This window comes from Somniosus microcephalus, chromosome 14 (genome assembly GCF_052327205.1).
Source record: "Somniosus microcephalus isolate GS21.2 chromosome 14, FLI_Smic_1.0, whole genome shotgun sequence".
Lineage (NCBI taxonomy): Eukaryota > Metazoa > Chordata > Chondrichthyes > Squaliformes > Somniosidae > Somniosus > Somniosus microcephalus.
The window spans coordinates 65,843,887-65,860,999 of record NC_141000.1 but is presented as its reverse complement, the minus strand read 5'-3'; the positions used below and the strand labels follow the sequence as shown (position 1 = coordinate 65,860,999).

Genomic DNA, 17,113 nt, shown 5'->3' with positions numbered 1-17,113 from the left:
GTATTACTCCCAACGCAGCGCAAAAATCAGCGCCCAGGCGAACTTGGCACCTCAACCCAATTTCTAGGCCAAAGAGTCAGACTCCGGTTATTGAGGTGTTCGGACTTCTGACAGTGCCAAGAAGCCGAGTAGTGGCAGTTTGGAGAACTACCCCCACTGACTAACTCGGCCACCAAGGGAGACTCGGACTCTGACTCGGCAACATTTCTGGTTATTGAGGTGTTTTCGGAGTATGAATTTTGCCGGTTAATAGAGAATTCCGGATATTTAGGTGCCGTTTAAACGAGAGTTTCCTGTACTTGGATATGCACTTGAAGTGCCGTAATCTACAAGGCTACGGACCAAGTGCTGGAAAGTGGGATTAGAGTGGATAGATCTTTGTCAGCCGGCACGGACAAGATAGGCCAAATGGCCTCCTTCTGTGCTGTAAATTTCTACGATTCTAACCCCAGACACAGCTCCTGTATCCTCATTGGAATGTTTCTAGACTGCAATATATCAATTGCACACTTCAATATTTCCTACTTTTACTCTAAGTTATTTATGCAGACGGAGGCCTTTTCATAGTTTATGCCCTTCTCCAATCAATTGATATTATTTAGTTATTTTCATTCTCTATTTTAACAAAGTTAATTATGTTATGATTGCTCATCCCCAATTTTTCCTCCCACCTTCATTTGCTGACTTGTCTTGGTTCATTAACCAGAACCAAGTACAGTACAGGAACTTTACTTATAGGGTTTGTTTGTACCACCTCAGAAAAGTGTGTTGAATTCATTCCATTAATTTCTCCCCATTTACCGCACCCCCCCCAGATGTATTCTCCTAATTTAAACTAATCAAATAGCATAACAGTGCTACCAACTATTCATGTATCACTATTGCATTAATTATCACATCAATATCACTGACCACTCATTGTTGTCAGCCCCTTTGTTTAGCACCTGTGTCGTGCAAGGTGCATTGCCATTAATGGTATTGTTAACGTTCTTTTATTAGCAAATCAGTGGGACAATAATAGAAGATAACAGTGGTAATGCAAGAGTTTATAATGTCAGGATTATTTCGTGGCTGCAAAATTTTAAAAACAATTTCAACAGGTGTGCAGGGAAAAAGATCCCACAGTGACAAAGGCAAAAGATAGAGAAGTTATAATGTTTAGTAGAAAATTTCAGGTTGACTCATCTGTATGGAATATAAATGTCTTTTCTGTAGCATTTCTCAAGGGGGGGGGGGGGGGACACTAAATACTGTAAATCAAACTCCAATAAAAAATCTCTATAACTAAATGAAATATTCATCAAATGTTACGGATGTGTGCCAAGATGACAAAATGGGTAAATGTGACCACACAGTTAACAAAACCCTATTAACTATTATTAACCAATGAACAGCAGGAGTCTTGTAACTCAACATGATATAATGGCATATCATTATTTTCTGAGCTCCAGTGCTGAGGTATTCTGTGAATACAGTGAAGATATATATATTTTCTGCTTATACTATATGACTATCAACATATGTAGTTTCATTCTATTCAGTATGACATTTTGTAATAGTTAACATTAATACACTATACTTTATTATAGATATACTGGCTGTAATAGATATCATGCTGATGGGTTGCACAAGCAACAGCAGCTCCAAAAAAAAATCCCTCCAGAATTTGTCATACAAATTATGCAAAGTAGGTATCTTATATTGTTCTTACTATGAAATAACAACAACAAAGTCTCTAAAACCATCAGAAAAAAAATGACAGTGATTGCTTCAGGGCTTTATGTTGTATATGGTTATCAGTGACGGTTGCTGCTGAACAAATTAAATGAGGTTCAAAATAAGCATGCCGAGTTGAAAATTTTTTTACCATTATGTTGTGTTTCACCAAGAGGTTCAAGTTTTGGAAGTCTGGTAACTTTGGGAGTACCCCAGCCGACTAAAGGAAGACAGACAAAATAACCATTAAACTGGAAGTCTGGCTTGAAAAGAATCTTGCTACAATGGTGATGTTAAAGTTCAACAAAGGAAGAAAAAGTTTTTAAAAAGGCCAAATATCCAGGTGAGCTGAAGTGATCTAAATACAATTATAGTCAACATAATGCTCAAGAAAGTATGGCATAGAAAGAACAAATGAAAATACAGGTAGACTATCCTTTATCCGAAAACCTCGGGACCAGCCGTGTTTCGGTTTTCGGAAAATTTCGGATTTCAGAAGGTATTTTATAAGACTGGGAAATTTGTCGGGGGTGGGGGTCGGCGGGGGGTGTCGGGGTCGGCAGGGGGGTCGGGGGTGGGGGGTCGGCGTCGGCGGGGGGGGGGGGTCGGCGTCGGCGGGGGGGGTCGTGCGCACGACTTACGCTGAACGAAAAAACTTTCGGTTTTTAGAGGTTTTCAGTTTTCGGAAGTTCGGATAAAGGATAGTCTACCTGTATTTAGAATTAGCTAACATCAACATATAATTGAAAATTTAGAATAAATTTGGTGCCAGTAAAAACATTACTTAAATCACAGCCTTCAAGTTACTTAGATGCCCTGGAAATTGTAAAATTTGGTGCAGGTATGCTCAATTGTTGAGATGCTAGGGTGTAGATGGGCTAGCTATATGAACCTTTGCGACTAGCTTAGTGAATTGAGCAAGTGACTTGGGTGGTAAATCTTTAACTCTCAAGAAGCTGTGTTTATGGTCAAAAAGGAGTTGTAATTTTTGTACTTTACGGGATGATTCATCCCCTGAAATAGGCTTCCTTGTACTTGGTGAGCGTGTCCAAAGAATAACCTGGAGTCACCAAAATTCAGACCTACACGTATGGAATCATCCCATGTATTTTAATCCAGCAACAATGTCTGATTTCGAGATCTAATAGCCACGGCCAGGACATCCTGGGAAGTAAGAGACAGCAATGGCCATCCACATAGCATCTAGGAACTTGAACTTGTAAAGGTCTTGTAACTGATAAAATGCCATTAAGTGATACACAACATTTGCCTAGTATGCCTGAAGCTTTCTTTGAGGTGCATCCTGTACCCTAGGACTCTATTCATGAGTACAAGATTCTACAACCTTAGTTGAAATACAATTCCTGGTCTGGACAAGGAATGATGACTCAGTGGTAGGGTTTGAGAGCAATGATTGAAGCTGGCTTTAGGAAACCTCAGACAGAAGATATACATCTTGATGGAATTACTGATTTTGGATGTGTTTTTCCTCTAATTTATTTGCTTTGACTCAGATATATCCACTATCTGACCGGAAAGCTCTCTACAATATTAGTCATTACATCAATCATCAATACAGGTATCATCACCATTATGGCTACCCTGGCATTAAACACTTCCAATAGGGATAAAGGCCCATAAAAAGAAAAGAAAGACTTGCATTTATATAGCACCTTTCATGACCAAATAAATATTTTAACATTACAGATTGAGACAAGTGCACAATACTATTAAAGAAAAGCTTTTTTGACTAGCAGAATTAGTGTCGTCGTCGTACGTGTCTTCACACTGTTCCCTTTGGGGAACTGTATGAAGTGGTGGAAGGATTTCTGGCCGTGATTAACGCTCCTTCCGTGACCGTAACCATCTTCGTACCAGCTATTAGGGTGGTTAGTCCTATGACGGGAGGGTTTTACGGGCTCCCACAACCCATACGAGGGGGAGGGGGGGTGGGCCACCCACACCCACGGACGCAAGTATCCCGCTGGATGTCAACCCAGAATTTAGAGCCGGAACTCCGACTCCACTTGCCAGGACTGTCTGGAGCGGGGTTCGAAACCCTATACCTTCTGGCCCAGCGGTGGGGATGCTACTGCTACGCCAAAGGCCCACTCCCAGAATTAGTGTGAATGTGACTGGTGCTGTCATTTAAATACCTTATATATGAGGCAGAGGAAGGGAACTGCATGGTAAGAACCTCTTAACTAGAGGTTCCTCTTTTCCCTTATTGGGATGTCTGATTTATCTATAGTAACTAGAGGATTAAGACTGAAGATTAACTTTAATTTTAAAATCTCTACAAGTGGCAATATAATAATTTATTAAATACCATATTAAAAGTAATCATCGGCCATAACATCAGATACACAAGTTGCATTTTAAAGCCGATTTTATAACCTACAAGCCTCTTGCTGATTGGCTGATTAAGACTTATACACACTTTTATTGCAACAGAAATAGGTTAATCATAGATAATTTACCCAGGGGTTCTAGTATACAAGAATAATTCATTTATTATTTATTATCTGTGTTATTGCTGAGATATATCTAATAGTAACAGTTTGGAAATGGGGACCTAGAATGCAAGTTAGCAGAATGTATACCTTGCATAGAACTTATACTTCTTACTCTGCTCTTATTCTAGTTTCATTGGTATGGTTCTTCCCAAATTTTCCAGCTAGTGTCATTATAGACCAATTAAAATATGTGTGTTATGATGTCTGTCTCATTACAGAGATCATGGGGGACAGTTTCAGCTACTTCCCACAAAGTAGACCTTCTCCATAATTTTGTTCACATGATGTCAGTAAACATCATAAACCTCCAGGAAAAATAAATTGTTCATAGATACTAGTGCAAGAACAAATTAATAGAAGTAATAAAATGGATGCACAAAAATTGTTACAGCACAAAGGGATGATATAGATAAATTGCCTTCTCATTAGCAATTTGATTTGAAATAGAGGTGCCTAGTGTCCATTCTATTCCAAACAATTTTCCTCCACTTTTCAAATAGCAATAGCAAAGGCCAAAAGTTTTTTTAAATAAACGTTGAAGGTGAAATACACAAACAAATGCCTTTAAAAACATGATGCCCCACAATATTAAAGCACTTCTGAACTTTCAATTGGGCAGTCCACCCCCAGCTCGCTGATTATCGTCCTTTCTCTCCTGAAGGCACCAACTCCTGCCGGGGTAATTACATAGGTTCCAGCAAACATCATTAACTTACCCAGGTGCCCATGCAAGGCTGCATGAGACAGACAAACCAAATTCAGTTCCCAACTTACACTAACATGTGCAATTTCCAGCACAGATCATTAGATAGGAGTTAAAAGTGGGTACATTGACTGAATTTTCCCCTCCCCAGCTGGAGACATTAAGGCCAATGATAGCAACCCCACCATCACCCTGACTATTATCGGCTATCACAACAGAGACCAGTCTGAACCTGGGATCTTCCTGGTCTGTATGGCTTTGTACTGCTCGATGCAGTTACCTACTGCATAAGAGTGGAGCTCAGATTATTGTTTTTTTTATTTTAAAAAATCAGTAAAACTGTATTTGCCAGTCTAAAAGAACAGCCAGAATTATTATAAATGTAACCAAATGCTAAATATTCCTTCCTTTAATTTGAATACACTTTATGAATGCCATTTTTTCCCTTTATGACTGCTCCATTTCAAGCATAATAATTTATTGGCACTTTTGTCTCTGAACATAACTTGTTCCCTTATTAGGTGTATGCCAGAAAAAGGGACATCTACTCACCAGGTGGCGGTGGTGGACTTGAATTTTCAGAGTCATCATCTGTACCAACTGGCTCTACCTTATTCTTTCTCTTCATATGAATCTTTTTGACCTTTTTCTTCCCTGGCTCTGTTTAAAATATATAGTTTTATGTATACAATTAAATACGAACACCATTTTTCTGAAGTCTAATAAACAGTATACAATACACATTTAGACAGTTACTGTATGCCATTGTTTGCTGCATACTCTCTAAGTAACTTCATTTGTATAATTACCAAAGTCTGGCATTTTCCGGTTACGCTCAATTTCCTCTTGTTGCTCAGTTAATGCTACTGCAAAGGCACCTGGTTTCACTTTTTCACTGTTTTGACTGCTGTCACCGGACTCCCTTTGTATCTTAGACGATTCCCTCTTTTCTGAAGTGCTTAGTAGAATCTCTCCATTAGATTTTGGTTTGTTTTTTTCTTTCTGTCTTTTGATTTTCTCTTCATTCTAACAAAAAATAAAGAAAATGAGAAATGCTGCTTTTCTTCTGTTCACACTCCACCAGGACAACTGTAATGTCTCAAGCTCCCTTCATTCTTCTCCAACCTCACACCTGATGCCAGTTGTGAGGAGCGCATAGATTTCTTTGTTCCCAAACTCAAGGCTCTCTATCTGCCTCAGCCTCCTCCAGCCCCCTTGCCCTCCCTGACCATTCTCTACGTAAATTCTGACCTCATAACACTCTATTTGGCAACTTTTTCTGTCTCCCCATGATGCTATATTGACATTTTTACTGTTTCAGACAATGTTGCCTAACCCGTTGAATAGAATTACAGGAAACTTTGGTTTATCCGGAGGTTGTATGTCCGGAATACTCGATCTAACGGCAAAAATCAGGAGCCGTTTTCTGTAAGTTTTTTTAGTTCTCTCTCTTTTTTTTTCCCCAGTCAGGCACTGCAAGGTCTGTAGCTATAGCAACAGCTTCAGCTAGAGACGCTTGCAGCTGCAGCCAACTCTTTAGAAGATGTTGCTAAGCAACAGTGTTTGTTGTCAGATACGGAGATGAAAACCTCCGTATGCTTCAACATTAACTTTGTATGTCCGGCAGTTTTGATAGATCGGCAACACACCAGTCCCGTCGGTGCCGGATATCAGTTTCCTGTAATAGGGTGATACTAAATTAAACCTATTCACATATGCTCGTCAATGTTGCGTAACCTATTGAATAGAATTATCAGGGTGATACTATATTAAACCTACTTACATATGCCTGTCAATGTTGCCGAACCGGTTGAATAGAATGCTATGGGTGATATTATATTAAAACCTATTTACATATGCCTGCCAATGTTGCCCAACTTGTTGAGTAGAACTGCTTTTAATTTTCAACTTGGAATTTTCACTGAGCAGTACCACGTCACCTGGTTATTTTTTTTGAAATAATTCTAAATCACAGAGAGCTCAAATACCAGCTAATTTCATATCCCTGACTATATCCAGTGTATGCAGGGCATGCATGAAGCCAGAAGTCCCAGTGTCCAACTCTGCTCTAAATCAAGAATTTCTGTAAATCTACCTCTAATATATAAATGTCAGACAATTCGCATATATTTTACACACATCTCTCCCAAAGATCTTTGTTCTTTATGTAATCCTATAATACGTGAAGGACAAACCAATTATTCACGGGCCATTCATTCTCAGTACTGAGAATATGAACTGAAAAAAAATCAATGCCAAATAGAAAACCACAGATTATAATATAACTTATATATGAATACATTCCAACATTATTTACCAGTTATATGTGCACAGAAATATCAATGTTGTGTTGACTAATTCAAGTACAGGAAACTTTCGTTTAAACGGAGGTTAAATCTCCAGAATGCTCTATCCACCGGCAAAATTCAGGAGTCGGTTCAGATAACTTTTTTTTACTTTTCGTTGCTTTTTTTTCCCTCCATTCCTGGCTCTGCAAGCGTCTAGCTGAAGCTGTTGCTTAGCTACAGAGAATCTTGCAAGCTGCGCCGACTGTTTTGAAGCTGTTGCTAAGCAACAGGGCTTGTTGCTAGATACGGAGCTCAGAAGCTCCGTATGTTTTAACATTAGCGCTGGTTTCTCCAGCAGTGTTGATCGACCAGCACCAGCTCGGTCCCGTCAGTGCCGGATACCAGAAAGTTTCCAGTACTAGTTTATTTGCCATTGCCCAATTGATTAATCCTACTTACGATTTTGTGTCACAAAATTTAATGACTTAAGTGCTACTCCAGGAAAATGAAATAGTCTTAATACATTACTTTCTCTAGAATATTCATGTAGAAAGGAACAGCAGAACCCTTTGGAACTTTCAGCCATAATTAATCCTGCTAACAGTCACCTCACTGACTGCAGCAGTTCAAGAAGGAGGCTCACCACCACCTTCTCAAGGCCAAATAGGGATTGGCAATAAATGCTGGTCTTTCCAACTATGCCCACATCCCAGGAATGAATAAAAAAAAGTCATAACCAATCAGCAACCATTCCAACAAAAATTTATTTCAATTATTTTCAACAGATTTTCTTAACTTTAAATTTTACTTTTATTTCCCTTTAACTATAATCTGTGAAACTCCATCTCAATTTCAGATACATGCACTATTTTAGAGAGTGTCATTGTAATACTAAGTCCACAACATGCCTGACTAAAACAAGCTCATACAACCCTATTCTATAATCAGTCCTGCACATTTGTTAAACTAGGTTTTCCCTTCAGGAGTTTCATACCGTAGATGATCAGAATGTAACAGCAGCATAAATATTCTTGAAAGTATTCTTCAGTTTATGACATAAAGGCTATGTGATCTGAATAGATCCTTCAGCTCCATCTTTCAGCTAGCTGCTATCTAATACCATCCAGCATTATTTGAGCCATGAACTAAGCATCAATGTAGCCATCTGTGAGACCAAATGTGGTCCCCACTACTGTAATTGGGTTCTGATGTATGGCCTACACTAAAAACTGCAGCCGAGTGCTACCATAGGATTTTTAAAATCTGCAGACTTTACTATATGACTTTAGTAGCAATATATTATCACACAGATAGCAATATTGTGTAAAATTATCAAAATGTAATAAGATTAAATTAGAGGTCCAGTCAAGAAATTGATGACAATGTTAAAATCCAACATTTAAATGACATACCTTTAAAAAGGTAACTATTTCTGCCAATATGTTTCAATACCTACCACAGAAATGACCTTAGATATAGGTTGAAAAGGGTTTATTTGTAGGTCTGGTTCATCATCTTCTTCCTGATTTAGAGGTTGCCCCTCTTGCTCAGCACCTTCTTTTTCTTTGCGTTCTCTACAAAGACATAAAACCTTTTTCAAGAATAGCCTTCAAATTTTCCCTGTGAATTGTCATTATTTTATGACCGGTCAGATTTATCATGTATACTTTAAAAATGAATTCTTGGGATGTGTGCGTCGTTGGCAATGCCGGTATTTATTGCCCATGTTTAGTTGCACAGGGCGGTTTGATACAAATGAGTGGCTTGCATTTTAGAGGGCAGTTAAGAGTCAAACATGTTGGTGTGGGACTAGAGTGACATATAGGCAGGTAAGGATGGCAGGTTTCTTTCTCGAAAGGACATCAGTGAACTAGCTGGGTTTCTATGACATTCTGACAACTTCATGGTCACTTTTATACTCATACAAATTTTCAGAGATAGGGAGGGGTGAGGCCATGGAGGGATTTGAAAACAAGGATGAGCATTTTAAAATCAAGGCTTTGCTTAACCAGGATCCCCCAATGTAGGTCAGCAACCACAGGGGTGATGGGTGAACAGGAGACTTGGTGCGAGTTAGGACACGAGCAACAGAGTTTGGATGACCTCAAGTTTACAGAGGGTAGAACGTAGGAGCCCTGCCAGGAGTACTTTGGAATAGTCAAGTCTGAAGGCATGGATGAGGGTTTCAGCAGCAGATGAACTGAGGCAGGGGCGCAGTCAGGTGATGTTACAACAGTGGAAATAGGTGGTCTTAGTGATGCCGTGGATATGTGGTTGGAAGCTCATCTCGGGGTCAAACAGGGCACCAAGGTTGCGAACCGTCTGGTTCAGCCTCAGACAGTTGCCAGGAAGCGGGATGGAGTTTATGACAGGGACCAAAGGCAATGGTTTTGGTCTTCCCAATATTTAGTTAGAGAAAATTTCTGCTCATCCAGTACTGGATGTTGGACAAGCAGTCTGACAATTTAGAGGAGGGGTCGAGAGAGGTGGTGGTGAGGTAGAGCTGGGTGTCATCAGCGTACATGTGGAAATGGACACTGTGTTTTCAGATAATGTTGCCAAGGGGCAGCATGTAGATGAGAAATAGGAGGGGCCAAGGATAGATCCGTGGGGGACACCAGAGGTAATGATGATTAATAGTCCAGACCTCTGGATTACCAGGCCAGTAACATAGCCCTACACTACAATACCTGTACTCTGTACAATTATTGTCTCGTATTATGATACAGAATCACGTCCAATAAGATTTAGAATGGGGCTGCCCAGGCTCTCTTCACTCAACAGCACAAAAAAATCTGTAGGAGAGGAGACTTATATCCTAATATATGTGGAACAGATGCCGATAAATAGCTCAATGCTGAGACTAATGCAGTAAATTTTAGTCTTGTATTAAAAAAATATATTTACACATCAGTACTGCACTGGAGTATCAGTCTAGGTTATCTGTTCAAGTCTCTGGAGTGGGACTTGAACTCTCAACATTCATGACTCAGATGAGAGTGCTACCACTGAGCTGGGATGGATCTTAAAACTAAGGTATAACTCATCTACACAAACAAACAGAATACTATAGCATCTCTCAAGTAAAACTTCTTAAACATTTTTAAAGCTATTCTAATCATCCAAACTCTCAGAAATAATGAGAATCTATCTCTATTTTTATAAGCATATAATCTAGGTTTTTTGAGGGAGGGGAATCCTTTTTAATTATTATTTTTAAGTATACAATGGTATTATGGAAACGTGGGAAACAGTCTATAATTCAAATCCTTCTGAAGGATTGACGAGACATTTCACTTCAGTCACAATGTTGGAAATTAGGAATGATTTAAATAAATCAGACAAGTGAAACTGTTGTATGTGCTTTTACCTTTCCTCTCGTATTCTACGCACTCTTTCGGCCCGTTCTCGTTTTTCTTGTTCTTCCTGTGCCTTCTGCTCCGTTGTGTCTTTTTGTACCCGTTCTTGTAGAACATCATAATCCTTTGCTACGGTGTTCAAAAGCCAACCAAGGCCTTTCCTAATGGCTTTGTCCAATTTTTTGCCATACCCCAAAACAGCAGAACATGGCTCCTATTAGTAGAAATTGAAAATTATGCTCAGTGGGGAATTGCTAAGCTTCACAGAAGAGCATATCCTGGGTTCAATTCCTAGTTTGTCTTTAAATAGGTGAAATCAGCTGAGGCAGCAGTGGAGTTGTAGATATTGGTCTCAAGTGTCCCCATGGGTGTTTTGGGAATCAAATTCCACGATTCTGTTAATATTTCCATGAAAACAATAAATGAGAGGTAATCTTTATTATTATTACTACTACATGTTTCTTTACCTCTTTCAAAGAACTGGCACAGGCACGAGGGGCTGAATGGCCTCCATCCATGCTGTAAGTTTCGATGATTCTATAATTTAATTTTTAACTAACATTTTGCAACGTTCTGGATACACAGGAGTTTAATAGTAGGAGGGGGTGGAGTGGGGAGAAGGTTGTAGGGTTTGACAGCAATTATGGGAGAGTGTTAGGCTCTGGTAGCTTTAGCAGTCATACTGTGGTGTGTGATCCTGAGGTTTGGTACAACTGGAACTTGGAGTTCGGAATATGGGGCGATTCTTGGGATGTAACATGGAGGGGAGTGGGGCAATGTCAGGAGGCTGAATTTTCCGGAGTGGTAGCGGGCGAGATTGGTGGCGGGTCGGGTGGGAAAGTTGTAATTTTTGACAGCGGGTCGGGAACCCGCTGTCATCTCGCTCCCACGCACCTTTCCCACAGGTGCGTCCGTTATCGTGGAGCCAACCCGACCGGCAGTGGCGGGGGACCCAATTGAGATCATGATCAGGTAGTTGGCAGGCACTTAAGCGCCTTTTACTCCACTTACTGTTTAAATTTCTTTGCATGGCCACGGGATTCACACAGCTCACAAACCACAACTGTCAACCTGAGGTGTGAGTTCCGTGGCCATTGCTCTAGCTGATTACTTGACAGCATGGAAAACAAACCAAATTAAAAATATGTTGATTACATCAGCTAACAGATTGATGGAGATTCTGTTCTACTTGAAAAGCTACTGGTAAATGTTCATTCAGAAATTCCTGAAGGGATGCACGTGCTACCCTGGATGGTGAGGGAAATACATTTTTCACTGGCCATTCTCGGCTGTTGCTTTCAAACTCAACAGTAATTGCAGTGAATTGATCTGCACCATAAAAAATGACATATACTATTTAAATACATTTTTGTGTTGCTTCTGGTCAGGTTTTTCTCACAGTATACTGTGATTGTCCAGTTACAGATCAAATCAAGTCATCAACCGTAACAATTTCATTCTCATCACTCATTCCACTGGTTCAATTTACTTTCAGTCCCTGAATATAACTAATTTAATTTTTCAGTCTGAGACTTTGGGGGTGAATTTTTGCAGCGGTTCTCTCACTTATCCATTGTTAACTTCAACGGAAGAGCTGCAGAAATCCCAGAAACACATAAGCACCACTTACACTATTTGTCAGGGTTTCCGCAACTCTTCCGCTGAACTTGCATAAGATTGTAAATCCACTCCTTCACAATTACATTTAAAATCTGCTTAATTTTATGTATTACCTATACACACACACACCTTTTATTTACACCAGTTACTGATACAAAAGTCTATAGGTTTGTAACTAAAGCACCAATAACTTCCCAATTAATGTACTTTTTAAATTATGCTCTTGATCGTATTTGTAGATGGCGTCATATTACTTAGTGATGTTATTTAAATATTTGTCACTCATATATAACTTATTATGTTATTGTAAAGATTCAACATAAAATGTAATGTGGTCATGAAAATGTGAGGGAATACGCCATATTTCAAAAAGATACACCATAATATGAACAGAATACTGATATTATTAATAGATGATATACTGGGTTTAAAAATCTAAAGCCTCGGAGACACAGGCTGCAAACAGAAATACAGGCTTCTGAGATAAAGATCAGTTGTTTAACAAAGTTGTAAAAACCAAACAAGCTTTGAAATGGGAATTAGTTAAAAATACTAAAACAATTACCCTATTGAAATGGCAGTTTGGCGCTTCTGAAAGGTCTAGAGTTTGGAGGGAACACAATGAAAATGCCCAGTTTAAGGTGTTATCAGCTAACACATTGAACAGAAACACAAACATTAAAAGAGGCAAGTGCCTTTGAAAAGAAACACCTGCTGGTCAAAGAGTTTTTATGTTAAACTTGGAAGACAGGAAACACGATTAAATATGCAACCAATTGAGATAGCTAGAAATGCATGAACCACCCTAGAAGTGTCTTTAATGGGCCAGTAATTCCGGTCCCAACGCGTGAGTACGGACGGGGTACTCACGCGTGGATCCGTTGGAAGTGCCGGATTTCAGCATGCACAGCGCATGCGCGGGAAACCGGCATTTCCTCCAAGGGGTTCAGAGGTCCAACGCGTGCACGCAGGACTCTGCGCGCATGCGTTGAACTTCCTTCTTTTTGACAGGTTTGCCAGTGTGTAAGGGCCTGAACTTTTTAGAAATGTAAAAAGGAGACGTAAGGACTTGATTCTTTAAGGTAAGTGGTCTATTATGTAAAATTATAACATTTTTTCCACAGCTTTATTGTTTTTAAGGACTTTACAGTAAGGTAAGTTTATTTTTAGACCCGATTTCTTAAAAAACTATTTTTTTCAAAAATTTGATTAATTGTTTAAAATAGTTTTTTAAAGTTATTTATAGTTCATTTAATTAGTGGGATTTTTTTAAATTTTATTTAAAGTTTAAGTAGTGTTTTGGGTGCCCGTAGTTTTCATGAGTTTGACAGTTCTTACTATCAAACTCATGAATGAAGTTTCCCCTCCCCTGATTGGCTGCCCAGAGCTCACCTGATCCCAGCCGGCACATCGCACTAACTACGCTGCTGGATCAGGCAAGCACAGCGCGCCGACAGCTGAACCGGGCCAGTGACAGGAATTCCAAGCAGTCCCAGGCTTCAGCTGTCGGCGCGCCGGGTAAGTGCACATCGGGGGCTTGCATGCGCGGCAAGCCCCCGATCCTAATTTCTGGCCCAATATATACATAGTAAATATGATACCAACAAGAACACTTTGAAGATATGACTTCAATAGATGCACCAAGCAATTACATTGGCCCAGAAATTCGGCTCTCCATGGGTGAGTACGCACGGGGTACTCACCCGTAGGCCGAATGGAAGTGCGGGTTTCCTGCATGCACTGCGCATGCGCGGGAAACCGGCACTTCCGATCCTCTGAATGAAGGGGTTCAGAGGTCGAACGCGCACGCAGGGGAGGCTGCGCGTGCGCTTTGAACTTAGGTTTTTTTTGCAGATTTTCACGCAAGGATTTACACATTTAAAAAGCAGGCGTAAGGCCTGCTTTTTACAAGGTAAGTGGTGAATTAATTAAAATTAAAACATTTTTTCCACAGGTTTATTATTTTTAAATACTTTAGAGCAAGGTAAGTTTATTTTTAGCCCTGTTTTTTTATAAAATTATTTTTTTCAAAAATGTAAATTATTGTTAAAAATAGTTATTTAATGTAATTTGTAGTTTATTGAAAAAGAGTGATTAAAAAAAAAAATTATTTGAAGGTTTAATGCTATTTTGAGGCCCATAGTATTCATAAGTTTAGACAGGCCTTTCTGTCAATCTTATGAATGGGCTTTTCCCTCCTCTGATTGGCTGCCCATGGCTCACGTGATCCCAGGGGACACATCGCACTAACTACGCCCCGGGACACGCAACCACAGCGCGCCGGCAGCTGGGCCAGGCCCCGGAGCGGAATTCCATGGGGCCCTACAGCTCAACTGCCGTCGCGCAAGGTAAGTGCAGGTCGGGGGCTTGCACCCGCGGGAAGCCCCCGACCCGAATTTCTGGGCCAATGTGTTTGTATTGAACTTGGAGCAGTAAGGAGTCACGTCTGCTAAAACCAGTAAAGCCAATATGAAGAATTGAATGAAAGCATTTTGTAAGAATGGCATCAAACAGAAACCATAGCTGTCATATTGTTTTTATGATGGTTTTTGAATCACCTAAAAAGGTAGAGACATAATTATGCATGCAATAGTTGAACTGACAGTAAGATAGAAAGCATTCAAAAGAGAGAATGAATAAGACAATTAGCTGACATCAGCAGAGAACATCAAAGAATAAACCACTGCAAAAAGGGTATAAAAGTAAGAGCTTTTCAAACAGAAAGTCAGAACTCGCTGAACAGGGCAAGCATTTCTCAACTTCACAGGCATGCTCTAAGTTTTTAAACTTTGAGTCTCGGGTAATCAAAGTAATTGATTTTGGTGGATAATCTGGATTTAGAAATAAGTAAAGAAATGTAGAAATGTAACGAAGTAAAGATTTGAAAATAAGGGTCTCTGAGAAATAAGAAATGTAAGCTATCTGTATTTTGAATTGTTAATGTTACGACTGATTCAACAGCTGTTAAATGAATGTCGGCTCTTAAATAAAACTATGTATTTTTAGAATTGTCTCAAAGAGTAATTCTGTATAAACTAGCGAACCCAATTTCTGTACACTCTTTTGTAAGGAGTTGCAGAATTCTGGGGGGTATTCCAGACCCTCATAATATCCAGAAGGTTACAGTCTAGTTAAACTTATTAAAAATGCTATCTGGAGGACAGTAACAGCCTGAATCTTTAGACCCATTTAAGCGTCTTATGGAATTCGGCTATCTCTAACTGAAGTTGGAGGTGAACGTCTGGGGAATACGCCTGATCTGGGGTAGCCTGAAAGGGCTAGGACTTGTATTTATCCCTTCAAAAACACCTCATGAATGATGTCACCAGACCTGCTCCATCTCATTGGGCCGGTAACGCGCTGGGCGGGCTTAATAGGCCCCACTAAGGCAAGTTCATTTTCTGCAGTGGGATGGAGCCAGCAGCGGGGTCGCGACCTGCCATGGACGCCACCCGTACCGGACCTGCCCAGGTAAGCAAAATTCCAGCCAGGGATTGGCCACAGTGGGGGTGGAGGGTCCTAGGATGCAGCAGCAATTGGGAGGGTGCTAAGGTCTGGAACACTGAGCAGGGTCTTGGAGCTAGTCAGAATTTGATAAAATGAACCTGGAACTGAGAGCAATTGAAAAGGGGTAGTACGGTGTGAAAGGAGGGTGGGGTTTTGGCTCCACTGTGGAAAGGTCGCAGTTTTACAGCAGTGGGATTAGGAAGTGCCTGAATCTGGGAGAACTGGGGAGTGGGATCATGATCTGGCAGCAATAGGGGCTATAGGGTCCCATTGTCTGGCTTGGTGGGGGGGGGGGGGGGGGCAGGGGGATGGAGAGAGTATCGGGGACTGGAGCACAGAGAGGGAATGATGGGTTCTGGAGCTCCAAGGGGAGGCAAGTAAACTTTTGTGCTAATATGGTGTTAAAATAGCACAAAAAGCTGATATCAGCTCATTACTAGGTTGATGACATGGGAATACAGGGGCAGGGTGTATATGAACATAAGAAATAGGAGCAGGAGTAGGCCAATCGGCCCCTCGAGCCTGCTCCGCCATTTAATAAGATCATGGCTGATCTGATCCTAACCACCAATCTACTATCACAGAACCATCTCCTGAATCTAACAGAATTAGACACACGAAATAGGAGCAGGATCAGGCTACACGGCCCCTGGGCCCGCTCCGCTACCCACAGGGCCATGTCCGATCCGAACCTAGACTCATGTCCAAATTCCTGCCCGCTCCCCGTAACCCTTAATTCCCTTTACTTCTAGGAAACTGTCTATTTCTGTTTTAAATTTATGTAATGATGTAGCTTCTACAGCTTTTTGGGGCAGCATATTCCATGGACCTACCACCCTCTGAGTGAAGTAGTTCCTCCTCATCTCAGTTTTGAAAGAGCAGCCCCTTATTCTAAGACTATGCCCCCTAGTTCTAGTTTCACCCATCATCGGGAACATCCTCCCCGCATCCACCCGATCCAACCCCTTCACAATCTTATGTTTCAATAAGGTCGCCTCTCATTCTTCTGAACTCCAATGAGTAGAGTCCCAATCTACTCAACCTCTCCTCATATGTCCATCCCCTCATCCCCGGGATTAACCGAGTGAACCTTCTTTGTACTGACTCGAGAGCAAGTATGTCCTTTCTTAAGTATGGACACCAAAACTGTACGCAGTATTCCAGGTGCGGTCTCACCAATACCTTGTACAACTGAAGCAATACCTCCCTATTTTTATATTCTATCCCCCTAGCAATGAAAGCCAACATTCCATTGGCCTTCTTAATCACTTGCTGCACCTGCATACTAACCTTTTGAGTTTCGTGCACCAGGACCCCCAGATCCCTTTGTACTTCAGTACTGTCCAGTTTCTTGCCATTAAGATAATAGCTTCCTCTACGATTTTTCCTGCCAAAGTGCATAAC

General features: G+C 40.6%; 1 protein-coding gene across 2 annotated transcripts in view; it reads right to left on the bottom strand.

Moving 5' to 3' along the window:
• arl13b (ADP-ribosylation factor-like 13b) overlaps positions 1-17,113 on the bottom strand; it is a 163,630-nt gene that overhangs the window by 32,185 nt on the left and 114,332 nt on the right. The window contains exons 6-10 of one of the 2 annotated variants that reach the window (XM_086006595.1): positions 10,594-10,796; positions 8,680-8,797; positions 5,745-5,961; positions 5,488-5,595; positions 1,868-1,936 (exon numbers count right to left, since the gene is read on the bottom strand). In XM_086006595.1, the coding sequence (XP_085862721.1) occupies positions 1,868-1,936; positions 5,488-5,595; positions 5,745-5,961; positions 8,680-8,797; positions 10,594-10,796 (715 nt within the window). The remainder of the gene's footprint in view (positions 1-1,867; positions 1,937-5,487; positions 5,596-5,744; positions 5,962-8,679; positions 8,798-10,593; positions 10,797-17,113) is intronic. The other variant, XM_086006596.1, reaches the window with a different exon arrangement.